Source organism: Plecotus auritus (assembly GCF_963455305.1).
Source record: "Plecotus auritus genome assembly, chromosome: 6".
NCBI classification, from domain to species: Eukaryota; Metazoa; Chordata; class Mammalia; order Chiroptera; family Vespertilionidae; genus Plecotus; species Plecotus auritus.
The window spans coordinates 132893889-132910800 of NC_137773.1; the positions used below are offsets into that span (position 1 = coordinate 132893889).

At 40.1% G+C, this 16912-nt stretch overlaps 1 protein-coding gene across 12 annotated transcripts in view; it reads left to right on the forward strand.

The window, feature by feature from the left end:
- Positions 1–16912, forward strand: part of ERC2 (ELKS/RAB6-interacting/CAST family member 2) — a 909167-nt gene that overhangs the window by 31130 nt on the left and 861125 nt on the right. For all 12 annotated transcript variants that reach the window (XR_013960983.1, XR_013960984.1, XM_080676097.1 and 9 more), the window contains exon 2: positions 2230–3023. Coding sequence is in view for 10 of the 12 variants with exons in the window: in XM_080676097.1 (XP_080532223.1) it covers positions 2367–3023 (657 nt within the window). In the remaining 2 variants the exon portion in view is untranslated. The remainder of the gene's footprint in view (positions 1–2229; positions 3024–16912) is intronic.

Genomic DNA, 16912 nt, shown 5'->3' on the forward strand with positions numbered 1-16912 from the left:
ACTCCAACCCTATCCAGGATGGAGTAGAGGGAATCAGCCTTATATAACCTAATGACTATGAGTAGAGGGTTGGGATAATTTCTCTAAGGAAAATAGAGATAGTGTTACCAGAAAGTGGGGGGGGGGGGGGGGGGGGAGGGAGAGAAATGAATGATAAGCAGCTAAAAATAAAAGGTGCCCTGTATAATACTATTAATGTATTTATTGACACTACCAACAGAAATTATTGCTAGGCACCAAACTAGGTGGTTTATAAACATCATCTTTTTCTTAGGATACTATGAGTTAGATGAAATTACCCATATTTTATTGATTGGAGAAAGGAAGCTCATAACAGTTAAATAATTTGTCTAAGGTCACTCAGCTAGTCAGTTGTTAGAGTGGAGAGTTGAACCTCACTTTGGCCCTTTCCATAATCTGTGCTCTTACTATCTTAAAGCTGAAGAAAAAGAGAGTATACCAAACACACCCTAAGAGAAAGAGCAGGAGGCCGTGATGCATCCTGTTAAGGCCATTTGAATACCAGCACTGACTGGATAATCACAGTTTGTAGCCCTGGCTGCATAAAATCTGTACCAAAGTACTTCAGTAATGGTGACACGGAGCTTCTACTACTTTTCTCTAGGGGTTGTGGAACTAGGGACTCTAACATGGTGTACTGTTCCGTGCCATTTCTGTACAGGTGTGGAATGGTTAATATGAATATTTAGATCAGCAGAAATGCAAAAGAAGTCCCCAAAGTTCCCAAAGGCAAGTCTGAAAGATGTATGTGAAAGGGGAAAGAGACCGGACTGTCATCTCTGATGATAGCACTTAGGATCCAGCTATATGTAGGGAGCCACCTATATTAGTTGAGCAACCTCTTTTTCCAAGATGGCCTATAGGTTCTAAATCATATATTGATGCCAGTTGATTGATGGTAAACCATCTAGAGTGCTGTGTTGAGAAGAGTTCTGAACCTAATGGAAAAGAGGACTGTGATGGGTTAGTGAGTACAAGAGTGGAGGTAACAACATGGTTGATTATTATTTGACATCTTAGGAAGCAACAGCTTCTCAGAGTCACTGTCAAGGCATTTGTGTATAGGGGTCATGCCTCCAGGACAGGGTATTTTATAACTCAGGTCTCTGTGATGAGACATCCTATGATCAATTTTCTGGAAGTTCCAACTGTCACTTAACACAGAACTTCATTTTCCTAAGGAACAATTAGTGTTTTTTTGCGCGGAGAAATTTTGACGTTGCTTGGGAGCAGGGTGGGGAGAATTTACAAAATGTTTAGATGTAGTAAGTAAAGTTTTGGGTCACTTTTCTTTTTAAATGAACATGGGTCTATCTATCTATCTATCTATCATCTATCTATCTCTCTATCATCATGTATCTACCTACCTACCAGTATCTATCTATCTATCTATCTATCTATCTATCTATCTATCTATCTGTCTGTCTGTCTGTCTGTCTGTCTGTCTGTCTGTCTGTCTATCTATCTATCTATCTACCTACCTACCTATTGTTCATCTGTCATTAGCACCATTGATATCTATCTATTATTTACCTTAACAGACTTTATTTTTTTAGAGTGGTTTAAGGTTCACAGCAAAATAGAACAGAGTTCCCACTGAGCTCTTGCTTCCACATATACACAGTCTCCCCAGTTATCAATCCTGCACCAGAGTGGTACATTTATTACAAACAGTGAACCTACATTGATACATCATAATCACCCAAAGCCCATATTTTACATTAGGGCTCACTCTTGGTGTTGTACATTCTATAGGTTTAGACAAATGTATAAAGAAATGTATCCACCATGATGGTATCAAACAGAGTAGTTTCACTGCCTTAGAAATCCTCTGTGTTCCATCTATTCATCCCTCTCCCAGCAACCACTGATCCTAACCCCTAGCAACTACTGATTCTTTTACTGTGTCCATAGTTTTTCCTTTTCCAGTATGTTTTTTAGGTGGAATCATACATTATGTAGCCTTTTCATATTGCCTTCTTTCACTTAGAAATATACATTTAAATTTCCTCCATGTCTTTTCATGATTTGATAGCTCATTTCTCTTTAGCATTGAATAATATTCCATTATCTAAATGTATCACAGTTTATTTATGCATTCACCTACCGGAGGACATCTTGGTTGTCTATATATTTAAAAACATAATGAAATTATAGTGAGAGTTCTAAAGAAGTTTGTTTTTGATGATCCTTTTTCTCATTTTTCAGATCTCTGATTGGAGTAATTTTCTGGTACAGACTATGAGTGGGATGCAGTGAAAATTCTGGCCAACAGTGAAAATTTTGGCTTTATCCTCAACTTAGTATATTTCTTCTCTTCAGTTGCACCTCATAATAGAAGAAAAATGTATGGAAGCGCAAGAACAATCACCAATCTGGAAGGGAGCCCTTCCAGATCTCCTCGTTTGCCAAGGTCTCCTCGTTTGGGCCACCGAAGAACAAGTAGTGGGGGAGGTGGAGGAGCGGGCAAGACTCTGTCCATGGAGAATATCCAGTCCCTTAATGCAGCCTATGCTACGTCTGGACCCATGTATCTGAGTGATCATGAGGGGGTGGCTTCGACAACTTACCCAAAGGGCACCATGACTCTGGGAAGGGCCACAAATAGAGCTGTATATGGAGGTCGCGTCACAGCCATGGGGAGTAGTCCCAATATTGCTTCTGCTGGACTTTCCCACACAGATGTCCTTTCTTACACAGATCAACATGTAGGTCTGACCAGCTCATCCCATCATCACCACCACCAGGTCCCCTCCATGTTGAGGCAGGTAAGGGATAGCACAATGTTAGACCTTCAAGCCCAGCTCAAGGAACTGCAGAGAGAGAATGAACTCCTTCGGAAAGAGCTAGACATCAAGGACAGCAAGTTGGGATCTTCCATGAACAGTATCAAGACCTTCTGGAGTCCTGAGCTCAAGAAGGAGAGAGTCTTGAGGAAAGAAGAAGCAGCCCGGATGTCTGTCCTCAAGGAGCAGATGAGGGTTTCCCATGAAGAAAATCAGGTAGGTTATGGCTCATCTCAGTGTTTTGCTTTGCAAATGGTACCATGACCTGTGTAGAAGAAAGTTCGGCATTATCAAACAAGCTCCTACTTAGTATGTGTTTGACTTGGAGGCTACAAGAGGGCATAGGAAATATGAGATAACAGCTTGTGACCTCCTTATTTTCCAATGACATTTTCACACTGTTGTGGAAGAGGGAGGATCACTTGTCATTGTCTAACTTTGAGACTTGGTTAATCTTGTTTTCTTTTTCAGCAGTTACAACAGCAACTCAGATATACATCCTTTGAATAGAAGAGGAAAGTGTTAATTTTTGCAAGAGTAGACATTTAAAATAATATTTTTATTGATTTCAGAGAGGAAGGGAGAAGGAGAGAGAGACAGAAACATCAATGATGAGAGAGAATCATTGGTTGGCTGCCTCCTGCATGCTCCCCACTGGGGACTGAGCCCGCCACCCAGGCATGTTCCCTGACTGGGAATCGAACTCTGACCTCCTGGTTCATGGGTTGATGCTCGACTACTGAGCAACATTGGCCAGGCAAGAGTAGACATTTTAACAGCAACATTTAGAGGACCACATCTGACCAGTGAATTGATTTTTTTTGAAGTATCAGCAGCATTATTTCTTTCTAGAATGAGTGGAGTTTTTCTAAATATCGAACTGAACAATATTAAGTGGTGTTGGGTAGAATGGGCTTGATATGTTAGAGAAACACAACACATTTTTGCCTCATCCATTCAATATTAACCGCATACTATGTGCAAGGCACCTTCATACTTTTCTTTGATCCATCTTTCATGTCATAGCAAGATTAGTTTTCCCAGCATCTACCTGAAGTTATGCCATTCCCCTGCTTTAAAGCCCTCAGTCATTACTCATTGCCTCCAGAACAAAATCTGCTTCTGTGGCTGAGCCTTTCACTGGAAAGCCTGACCAGCCTTTCCAGCATTATCTCATACCACCTCCCCCCCACATCTCCTAGGCTACCAGAACCACCATGTGGTACTACCTGTAAATATTCAGGGTTTCCCACCTCCATACCTCTGCTCTTTCCATCATTTTCTACTAGAGCAGTGTTTCTCAACCTTCCTAATGCCACGACCCTTTAATACAGTTCCTCATTCTGTGGTGACCCCCAACCATAAAATTATTTTCATTGCTACTTCATAACTGTAATTTTGCTACTGTTATGAATCGTAATGTAAATATCTGTGTTTTCCGATGGTCTTAGGCTCTACAGCACCGGTTCTCAACCTGTGGGTCACGAGGCAGCCAATCAATGGTTCTCTCTCATCAGTGAGTTTGAAAAGTCAATCAAGCCAGTCTTGATTTTCACATCCTACCTGTTCTGTGAGGCTCATTTATATGATGCTATTTTCATAAGGGCTTTGAAGTCAGACATTCCTGGGTTTAAATCCCAGCCTCACCTTTTATTGGTAGTGAGATAAGTGCTAAGAGATGTGGAATAGATGGTGCTATGCCATTTGGCTAAAAACGTTTCCAGATACTTGAGATAATTTCAGTTTGGCTAAACTCATGATTCTCCGATAAGTGATATTTATGTTGGCCTAATGTAGTGCTCTGCCTTTCTTAGGGTCATTTGTGGACCGTCCTGTCTGTCTCCCTGGCTTCCAGCCTGTGGAGTCCAAGTACCCATAGAAGCATTTCTAATCTGTCGGAGAATCTGCTGTTTGTTCTGAGTGTGGAAAGCAATCATCTTATCCCTTTGGTTATCTGACAGTCTGCTAGTTTTCAGATGTGCAAATGTGATTTTCAGTTGGAACAGAAAGCCTTGACCTTTACTCCTAATTCAAATTAATGCTCTTCACTGTTATTTATATTTTTTTCTGACTTTGCTAGTTCATGCAAATCCTGTGAACCTGTTACAGCTATGAGTGTTTCCCCAGTCCTATACTGGTTTTCTTCCTTTTTTAGTTGTTTTGGGAAATGGTTACAGAAGATTAGGAATAATGCATGTAGTGGCAAAATTGAAAGCTGTTATCTAAACTGTCAGTTTCAAAAATACTTTTATTTTATGCTTCGACCATTAAATGTTTTTGAGCATAGATTTCCCACTTACACATGTATATTTATTTATAAAATGCATGATGTACTACTATGTTAATATATTGTCTTCTATGACAGTCACAAAAATTAAGTATGGAAAAGGCAAAGTAAAATAAATAGTATATTGAGGTAAATTTTAATGACACAAAGAACCATTTGACTCCTAGTAAAAAACATTTAAAATATATATTTTATTGATTTCAGAGAGGGAGGGAGAGATAAAGACATCACTGATGAGAGAGAACCATTGATTGGCTGCCTCCTGCACACCCTGGACTAGGGATCGAGCCCACAACCCAGGCATGTGCCTGACCAAGAATCGAATCATGACCTCCTGGTTCATAGGTCAACACGAAATCACTGAACCATCCCAGCCGGGCAGTAAAAACATATAAAACCCCTTGTTCATTTCATGAGGGTTAGTTCAGTTTAAACTAGGTGACATTCATAATTCTATTTAACTATCCCATGTTACCCTAAGCTGGAAACAAGTGAAGAGTTAATTTAGGCTGCTCCCATTACCCCTTCCTTGTTCTGGAACTTATATGATCAGAGGCTACTACTGTGGGTGAGATATGACTGTGTAACATAGACCCAGTGAAAGCCCCAGTATTAATCTGTATATTAAATATTAGTATAACATAATTTTAGGTTAAATATAAAAGGAGGAAGAAGCATGGAGAGTTTGAAAAGTCAATTTACTTGCAATATGAGGTAGTATTACAAAGTAAAGAATATTAAGATTGCCAAAAAGCAAGTTACTTAAAAAAACATTGAAGTGCCCCTCCTTCCCCTCTTGGAAGTCTGTTAGAATCCCTTTTAGGGGTATATGAGTACCTATTGGTCATGATAGGGTAGATCCTGATGCAATAATAAACAAGCTTCAAATCTCAGTGGCTGAACACATCAGAGATTTATTTTGTATTCACCTGAAGTATGAAGCAGGTCAAATAGCTCTCCTCCAGGCAGTGACTCCGGTTCCAGGCTTTCTGCATCTTGGTACATAGTTACAGGAGAGCGAGAGTGCCTAGAAATGGCATATTGGCTTCTCAGTTCCTTGAATTGGAAGAGACACAATTGCAAGGGGCGGGGAGGTGTTGTCCTTTCCTCTTTCCAGGAAGGAGAGTTAGCTATAAGGAAATTAGATATGAAGGAGCATTAGAAATTTCTACCAGTGGGATTTTTATGTTTGTCAAAAGTGGAGCTAGATGAAATAAAGTTTGGGGAACAATAAAGACTTCTGCTGCTGCTGCTGTTTCTATTATTACTGCTGCTGCTACAAGCAGACATCTGTTGGGGGCCATTATGTGTTAGGCATTGTGCTTAGAGCTTTGTGTACCTTATGTTATTTAGTATTTGCATCAGTCATCTGAGGTAGGTGCTAGACTTTGTCTCATTTTACAGATGAAAAATAAATGTAGAGAGAATAAGCAGTTTGCCCAAGTTCATACAGCTGATAATTGACAGAGCTGCAATTTCAAGCTTTGGTTTATTTCATGCCAACATCTAAATCTTAACTTTATGTTCACTACCTTTTTATAGAGTCACTGACCTATAAATAGAATCTTACTATATTAGGAAGATCATACTTCATATAGATTAGATGTAAAAAATGACTAAAGACTGTCCCTGACTTACAATGTTTCAACTTAATGTTTTTTGACTGTATGATGGTGCAAAAGCAATATGCATTCAGTAGAAGGTGTACTTAGAATTTTGATCTTTTCTTGGGCTATCAATATGTGATATTATGCTCTGCTGTGATGCTGGGCAGTGGCAGTGAGCTGCAGCTCACAGTCAGCCATGCAATCATAACTGATACTCTACCCTGTGTTCCTGTGTTAGATGCTTTTGCTCAACTGTAGGCTATTGTAAGTGTTCTGAGCATGTTTAAGGTAGGGTGTGCTAAGCTATGATGTTCGGTAGGTTAGGTATATGAAATGCATGTTCAGATTGTGATATTTTCAACTTATGATGGGTTTATCAGGATGTAACCCTAGTGTAAGTTGAGGAGCATTTGTAGTTTTGATAGAATGATTAAGAATGTGATTTAGTTTACTTAGTACTTTCATTCTTAATTAGGACTTTATTTGTTTTTCCTAGAAATGGTTTTTGTGCTGTTTAGAATTTCTACCATTTACTATCACTTACTATAATTTCCCTTTAAAGGAAAAGACATGGAAACATTTTCTGCAAGGGAGAAAAGAATGTAAAAGAGATAGGGGTCACTTAATTATGTGTTATTTTTTTATCTACAACAATCAATTAGTTCTACCAGAGAGTATTTGGATAATTGGAATTTTAGTAACTTAAATTCAGATGACCTAAGTCCTAAGACAATATGAATTGCACTATGTGAATAGAAATGGGAGGCAGGTCCATTACTGAGTGAAGGTGAGAAAGCTAGAATGCTCGTGTTTATGATATTTATAGTTCTGTGAATTTAATGCTCATTAGCATAGACCTTTTATCCTTATGCACAGTGTTGTTGAGGGTTTCCACTCATCAGTTCTTTTGCAGCAGATTTTGAAGTTGTAGTGGTTCTTTCCAAGGGAGCTGAACCCAACTCAAGATCTAAGGGAGGATGTTGCATGCCCTTCCTGTGTTATAGAAATACTGGACTGTTTGAAACCTTGGAGCCAGTGGTAGGTGGCTGTGACTGAATTTCTCCTGTGCCAACGGATGATACTACTCAGGTTTCTGGATGGATATTATACCCAGGCCCCCTCCAAGGCCCTACTTCTCAGCCATACAGAGCTGCATGAGTAGAAATGCATTTGTGACTAAGAGTTACAGTACTGACATTTGGAATCTTTGGCTTGTTTATATGAACCGGAGTGCATGGATACAGAGTTATCCCTATGCTTTCTGCTTCATGATGTTCTTTCCTGAATGGAAGAAGAATGGGGTGGTGTATTATGACATCTAATTATTTGGAATGACATGAACACATAGTCCATACTGTCAGTGTCACACCAGTAGGTTGCTTTGGAGAGCAGTGAGGAGAAAAAATTTAGAATGAATGTTCGGCTGCCACTTGAGGCAGCCCCTTAATATTTTAATGGCCTGTGTGGGGTTGGAGGTGGAAGAATGCAACTACATGGGTGTAAAGGGACCCAATTTTCTTTAAAAGGTTATATGGTTGTTTTTTTCTTGACAGATCCATTCTATGTACCTGTTTGATGGAAATCAGAGAGAGAAAACATGGTAGAGAATAAATTTACAGAAAGTTCATAGGGACTTATATCTTACAGCTTGTCACATATAACTTATTGACTTTTCAGATTCTTGGATATTTTATACAATTATTAGTTTTGTATTTTTAATGGATTACTTTTTCCAAATTAGGTGTACCTAAAACAATATTTAAACATTTCCCTAAGTTGTGCATGGCTAGCCGAGGATCTGCATGAATATAAATAGCATCACACACTGGGAGATTGTACTAGATTTAATATTTATCCGTCTCATGTGTGCAGAAGTGGGACAAGGTCATTGGGAAACGTAACCTAAGAAGTGTAAGTAAACCCATCTGGGGAATGCTATGGCTTTTAAGCTGTGGTTATGGTGATAATTTCTATTTCTGGCTTAACACAATAGGAAATAATCTACTCTAAATCGATATTAATATGGGTTTTTGAGCTACTTGCAATATATGATTTGATTCTCATTCTGACCATGTAACTTGAAAAGGTCACGATAGATCATATTTCTGTGTTTCCTTTATTATTATTTTCTCTTTTTATTTGTATAACTGCAGGGTCATTTCAATAGGGGTCATTCAATTCTGTTTTAAAATACTTATTTTATTGTGAGTGTCCAGATATGAAGAGTTGTACCAATTGGAAATGGGTGATAGAATCCATTCTCTCTCCTGTTGAGAAGATGGTGAGGCAGCTGTCTTGTGAAGGGCCAGTTGACAGTTAAATGCCACTGCAAGTCACCTTGAGCACTGAACGTTTGTGGAACCAAGGGCTTTGCCCTTGAGTGTCAGGTCCCCTCAGGTTTGTAGTAGGACTTAAATAAATTCACTGATCAAATAGACCTGTCTTATCCCTGTGCCTTCTTCCAGGCTCCATTCCTTCTACTACTCTGTCTGAGATCCATGCATCCGTCAAAGCCAGTATTTCCAAAGTGTGTCTGAGGAAATAGCATTTTCCAAAGAGGATTCTCTGGTCAAATAAACCTGAGATGTCATAGGCTAGATAGTCCTGACCTAAGGACTATCCTAAGGACAAAATCATAATGCATATGTTATGGGTTAAATTGTGTCTCCCCCAAAAGATATGTTGGATTCTTAACCCCCAGTAACTCAGAATGTGACTTTATTTATAGATGGGGTCTTTACAGAGGTAACCAAGTAAAAATGAGGTCATTAGGGTGGGCCCTAATTCAGGGGAATTTAGACACAGACATAGACATGCACAGAGGGAAGAGTATACAGAGACAGGTTGAAGATAGTCATCTACACACCAAGAGAGGGGCCTGGAACAGAGCTTTCCCTCATAGTCCTCAGAAGGAATCAACCCTGCTGACATCTTGATCTCCAACTTCTAGCCTCTAGAACTGAGACAATAAATTTCTGTTGTTTAAGCCACCCAGTTTGTGGCACTTTATTATGGCAAAACTAATACAACATATCAGCATGTGAAATGCTCTGACTCTTGCAGTTAAAAAATGTTTATTACATTTTTTAAAGCCAGTAATTTCCCAAACTTACTTGACTATGAAACGTTATCTTAAGCAGGAATGCTGTGTAACTTGCCATTCCAAAACTAATTGGCTCAAAAAGATAAGCATTGATCTCTCCCTCACGTATTTGCAGGTTGGCGGCAACTTAGCTGGGTAGGTCTGGACTCAGGGCACCAGGCTCTAGTGTGTAAGTTGGTTTCAGTTATGACAATGTCTTCTTCTCACAGCAGCAGCTACTTAAGGTTTCATATTCTTATGGTGGATCGTAGACATCAGGTGTCCAACCAAACCCCACAAACACTTTTAAAGCCTTTGTTTGCATCATATCCACTAACATTCTATTACCAAAAGCATATTATGTGACCAAGGCCAAAGTTAGTGAGGTCAGCAAAATCTACTCCCTGACAAAGCAGAGAGGGAGTGGAATAATCAAGTATGTGGCAAATAAAACTCAAATAAAACCCAAGTGGAAATCTGGGAGATTCTGGGAAAGCTTTTGTTTTCCCGATAACAGGAATGAATGTCACCAGCAATGCTTCTTTCCCCTTCTTTCTGTCTTGAGTGCCTATGTGATACTTGCAGCTGTGTCATCTATATAGTAACCATGGAAGAGAGATGAGCATGGATACACGTGCCCTGCTATCTCTGAGCAGTGCACCAGCACCTGTAGTGGCTGCCCCAGACTTCTAGTCACATGAGAAAATAAACCCCTAATTGTTTAAGTCACTGTTGGTTGGATATTCTGTTACTTGCAGCTCAATACCTTCCTAACTGATAAAACATAGAAAACCAATAATTGATAAGTGTTACTAATAATAATTACTGGTCATAAAATAGGTGCATTTCAGGAGGTGAAATGAGATCTTAAAGGACTTAACACATTAGAATGAAGAAATCTACTTACTAATTATATTAAATTATATTAGGCAATATTCCAAAGTAGCAACACAAATGCTACTCAAAGTCTGAATAAGCAAAAAAGGAATTTATTAGTTCCTGTAATTAAATTGCAGGAAGGCTCCGGTGTGGAGCTTGGGGTTGACTGGACCCAAGGCCTCAAACTGTAGCAGGACTATGGGTCTCCCCATTGCTTCATCTCTGATTCTCAGTGTCTGCCTCTATGTGCAAGCCTCGTTTTCTCTTTCATGTGGTGGACTGTCTTGGCTGCCAGTACCACAACGGAAGGGTTAAGAGATCCCCACGTCTTCACTTCCTGCTTGGATAATTTATGGAAGGATTTGGTCCTGCCTTAGTTACATCCTGCCTCCAGACTTGGTGAGTGCATGTGGCAGGGATGGGGACAGGTATGTGAGAAGGGGTTACTGTGACTGGTGACCCTATTAGAACAACAGGCATTGGGAGAGGAACAGTTTTCAAAGTTACTGAGATGAGGGGTGAAGGGATGCTCTGGGACAAACACAGATGTCTGCTGCACTGGCTTGAGCTGTGCTTGGTCACTCTCTTTCTCCAAATGGCTTAAGGGCTTATAAGCCCTATCAAGAGACCTGAGAAATTAAGAAGTCGGTCATGTCTTATCTGTGTATATGTTTTCATTTAAACTCTGGTGTGAAATGTGTGTGTCTTATGTGTATTTTTCCCAATGTTACATAGGCACATGGATTTGGAACTGGATAATATGAACTAACTTAGCACCATAATATAACTTGGAATGTTGAACCTTAGAAGGAGCAAAAAAAGTGTCCATCTTCCTCATCTTGACATAGTCTTCCTCAGCTTTTCAGAGAACTGTAGCCTTTGTCTACCTTTCCAGAAAGGTGGAAAAACTTTGGTCCAGATTTAGGCAATGATCTACTTACACTGAAACCACAATTGTAATGCCTTCCATGGGGAGGTAAAAACTTCCTTTGGTTCTGAAGATAGATGAGATGGCACTGAGCCAACAGTTGATTTCTTTGTTTGCCAGAGTGTGGGGGAATGATTTGAAGTGAACTATACGTCTTTGTCACAGATGTCAGCTGGTTTTTGCTTCAGTAATCTCTTGCAGTCAGCCCTAGGATCAGCCATGTGCATTGTATTAGTAGCCTTAGAGATTTTTACTCCCAGGTTTTCTTACGAAAGACTTGGCTAATGGGAGGAAAATAAACATTCTTGTACGTTGGACCTTGGGAGAGCTAAATGACTTCCATGTTCCATTTTCTCTCTGGATCACTTTATTTTGGCTATGGGAGAGCAACAGCTCACAACCAAAGAAAACATTGTGGAATATTTCAGTGAGATTTTAGTCTCACTTGTGCCAAAGACACTTATTGAAACCGAGCTCCAGGAGGGGAAGGCAGAGGGAGTGGTCACCCCCAAAGCATTCACTGCCTGATACAATTCCCTACAGACAACATCCTCAGAGGATTTTAAGAAGCCAGTCTATGTTGACAGGAGAAAGAGTAACAGAGTGATTTTATCGGCCAGAGCAGATGGGGTGGGTTCTGAACCTGGCCTCTTCTGGCCAGAGTGCAATTTTGGTTTCTATAATTAGTTGCAGGTGGAGCTCTTGTGTTGTTGTTTTGGAGTCCGCTGACATCTGTGTGCAAATTCCCACCATCTCCAGTTGGCATTTGGACTCAATAAGTGGTTTGGCTTTGCAGAAATATAGAAAATTGTAAATCTATTTCACACATACACACACACAAAGCTGCTACAAAGGTCAGGTTCTGAAAGCTGTGGAAAGCATTTTAAGAAGTTTGGGAAGTAGGCTTTAGGCAGAATTTGGGCATGCAGCCAAGAGCTGGGGCAGCTTGACAAACAGAATTCTGGCACGTGCCATTTTTCCCCCGTTTCTCTGAGAAGCCAGCATTTGATTGTGTCTTGGAAGCGATATGCAGCCATTTTGTTTTTTAGCAGGAATGTTCTGTAGAGAAGTAAAGACTGAGTAGCTACTTTATATCTTACAAACCCATGGTTGCGCTTGTACTATCTGGTTTGACTATAGGTATATTGGTCAAATTAACTTTTCAATTAGTGGGACAATTTTGCCTATCAAGAAACATTTGGCAATGTCCGGACACATTTTTGTTTTTTTAAACTGGGTGGGATATGCTACTGGCATCTACTGGGTAGAAGCTAGAGATGCTGCAAACATCCTACAATGAATAATAGGACAACCCTCCACATTATCTTTCCAAGATTGTCAGTAGGTACAAGACTGAGAAGTTTAGAGTTGATAATTTGCCTGCACTCAATTCTTTCACTTTGTAAAGTGATAATCAAAATGTATATATGGTGGGTTGGGGGGCTGGGGTTTCAAAAGATGGGAGAGGGGTTGGGAGGGATGGGTGAAAAAGGTGAAGGAATTAAGAAGTACAAATTGTTAGTTATAGAATGCCACAGGGATATAAAACACAGCATAGGGAATATAGTCAATAATATTGTAATAACTATATATGGTCAGATGGGTACTAGACTTATCGAGGTGATTACTTCATAAGTTATATAAATGTCCAATCACTGGATTATACACCTAAAATTAATATAATATTGTATGCCAACTGTAATTGAAATATAAAAAATTATTAAAAATGTATACATTTATTGAGAAACCAAGATGGCGGCATAGGTAAATACCTAAACTGCTGCCTCACACAACAATTTCAAAACTACAACTAAAAGACAAAATGGACACCATCCAGAACCACAGGAAAGCTGGCTGAGTGGAAATTCTACAACTAGAAGGAAAGAGAAAAGCACATTGAGACTCAGAGGAGCTGCAAAAGGCTGAGGTACAGAGACGCACGCGTGCGCGGAGAGGACTGGTGGCTGAGTGCACGGCTGGCTTTCTCAAGCGGGAGGGAGATGGAAGCTCCTGACTGTGTTGAACTCCAGTTCCGAGCGAGACTCTGGGAACCCAGACTCATTCGGGGGAATCTGGACTGTTAGGAAAAGAGAAAAGCACACTGAGACTCAGGGGAGCTGTGGAAGACAGAGGTCCGGAGGCGCGCATGGGCAGAGAGGACTGACTGCTGAGTGCGTGGCTGGCTTTCTCAAGTGGGAGGGAGACAGAAGCTCCCGACTGCACTGAACTCCATTTCCGGGCGAGAATCTGGGAACCCAGACTCATTTGGGGAGAAACTGGACTGTCTGGCAGTGGGCGAAACTCGAGGGCGGCTTTCTCTCAGAGATGCTTGCAGCAATTACCGAGGGACACTGAGATCCAGGGGCATCATAGGGCAGGGCTGATGGGAAACCAAGGCTGTCTGCTCCGCCCTGAGACTCTGCCCCATCCAAGCTGAGCACAGAGGCTTTTGCAATTTTGCAAGTCTTGTCTCATAAGGGTGTCTCCAGCACAGAAGTTCTCCCAGTGTAGACACAGCTGATTCTCACAGCCAGTTGGCCTGGAGGTCAATTCCTCCCAGTGATACCAACAACAATCAGGCTGTGCACACAGTCCACAAAGGGGTGCACCAAGAGTGTCCACCTCAGGTAACTGGGGAGGCTGAGCCACTGGGCCCTATAGGACACCTAGCACACAAAGCTACTCTACCAAGTCAGGGAAACAGAAAAAAATGCGGAGACAAAGAAAGAGATCACAAATGAAAGAAATGGAGGAAAGCAAACGACTGGATATAGAGTTCAAAACCACAGTTATAAGGTTTTTCAAGAATTTCCTAGAAAAGGCCGATAAATTTAGCGAGACCCTCGAGGATATGAAAAAGGACCAACTAGAAATTAAGTATACCCTGACTGAAATAAAAAATATTATACAGAGACCTAACAGCAGACTAGAGGACCGCAAGAATCAAGTCAAAGATTTGAAATACAAAGAAGCAAAAAACACTCAACTGGAAAAGCAAAAGGAAAAAAGAATCCAAAAACTTGAAGATAGTGTAAGGAGCCTTTCGGGCAACCTCAAGTGTACCAACATCCAAATTATGGGGGTGCCAGAAGAAGAGAGAGAGCAAAATACTGAAAACCTATTTGAAAAAATAATGACTGAAAACTTCCCCCACCTGGTGAAAGAAATAGACTTACAAGTCCAGGAAGCACACAGAACCCCAAACAAAAGGAATCCAAAGAGGACCACACCAAGACACATCATAATTAAAATGCCAAGAGCAAAAGACAAAGAATATTAAAAGCAGCAAGAGAAAAACAGTTAATTACCTACAAGGGAGCACCCATACGACTGTCAGCTGATTTCTCAACAGAAACTATGCAGGCCAGACGGAAATGGCAAGAAATATTCAAAGTGATGAATAGCAAGAACCTACAACCAAGATTACTCTACCCAGCAAAGCTATCATTCAGAACTGAAGGGCAGATAAAGAGCTTCACAGATAAGAAAAAGCTAAAGGAGTTCATCATCACCAAACCAGTATTATATGAAATGCTGAAAGGTATTCTTTAAGAAGAGGAAGAAGAAGAAAAAGGTAAAGATAAAAATTATGAACAACAAATACATATCTATCAACAAGTGAATCTAAAAACCAAGTGAATAAAAAATCTGATGAACAGAATAAACTGCTGAATATAATAGAATCAGGGGCATAGAAAGGGAGTGGACTGACAATTCTCAGGGGGAAAGAGGAGTAGGGGGTGCGGGACAAAAATCATACACCTATGGATGAGGACAGTGGCGGGGAGGTAAGGGCAACGGGTGGGGTAGGAACCGGGTGGAGGGGAGCTATGGGGGGAAAAAAGAGGAACAATTGTAATAATCTGAACAATAAAGATTTATTAAATTAAAAAAAAGAAAAAAATTACCTTAAATTTCTATGAAAAAAAGAAGTATACATTTATTTAAAAATAATGACATAAAAGATGAAACCTGTTTCATGATTTGGGGAAAGGAATTAATTGTGAATGACTTTAAAAAAAAAAATCTTGACCTGGATTATTACACATGAGTCTTCAAACACCTTGAATTCTTTTAGAAGTAGACATTTGGTAAATATAGATCAATCTTACAAGGAAATTAACAACCCTTCAAGGAAATGAAAACTGTTTTTAAACCTATTATTTGTTTATGCTGTCATTTATTTATTTATGGTGTATTTTTTGGGTCCATGTTTGACATTGATCTTGAAAGGGGGGGAGAATAAACATTTTGTTTTTTATTTATTGAATTTGTTGGGGTGACATTGGTTAATAAAATTATTTAGGTTTCAGGTGTACAGTTTTACAAGACATCATCTGTATATTGTATTATGTGTTCAGCACCCCAAGTCAAGTCTTCTTCCATCACAATTTGTCTCCCTAACTCCCTTTTCTTCTGGTAAGCACTGTACTGTTGTCTGTGTCTATGAGTTTTTTTTTTCTTGAAGAGAATAAGCATTATTGAGCCCCTGCTATGTGCCTGGAATTTACTAGTTGCTTTCTGTGTGGGAGAGCACAACAGCCTTGTAAGACATGTACCATCACTGTTTATCGATGAGAAACAAGGCAGAGAGATTAAGTCACCTGCCTGAGGTATCACCATTAGGTATAGTTGGATTTGAATCTAGGTATGCTTAGCCCCAAAATTGCTTTCTTTTCACTGTCTTGAAGGGAACACACAGATTTACTTGAAAACCAGAGAATTTGGTGCTGAAATGGAAGGCCTAGTATAGAGTGGAAGTAGCAGTGCTGCCTCACAATATCTTCAGGATGCTGTCTCTTTGGTATGCAGAAAGGGTGGAAAGCAAGAATGAGGAAGGAAGCACATTTCTGGGAGCAGCAGAGGAGAGAGGGCAAGCAGGAAGGAGCAAATGCATTCTTGTCAAGTAAATGAGCAGAGGAGAATGCCAAATGAACACTCCTCTCTTGGAAACCTGTCCAGAAGGACAGGAGGAGCAACTTCATGACTGACTGGAAAATTAAAACCACAGCAGAGAAATGAGAGAGATTATTGCTCAGGATGCTTCATTAAAGATCCAGCAGATTCTTCAGGTAGTCATGACTTTGATAAATTCACTGGATTCACAGAGCAGAGCTTTAAGGATGGGGAAGCTCTTTATTATGGATTATTGGACTTTATTGAAGATGATCTCATTAATTCAGTTAGAATTCTTTCTGACCTTGCCTCCATCCACAGGAACTTCAAGGCACATAAATTGCCTCCTGGCCTAAGAGTCCCTCAACTGGCACCTCTCAGCTTCCTCTTCAGGTGGTTTCTGACCTCACTGGGTGGTCACACCTA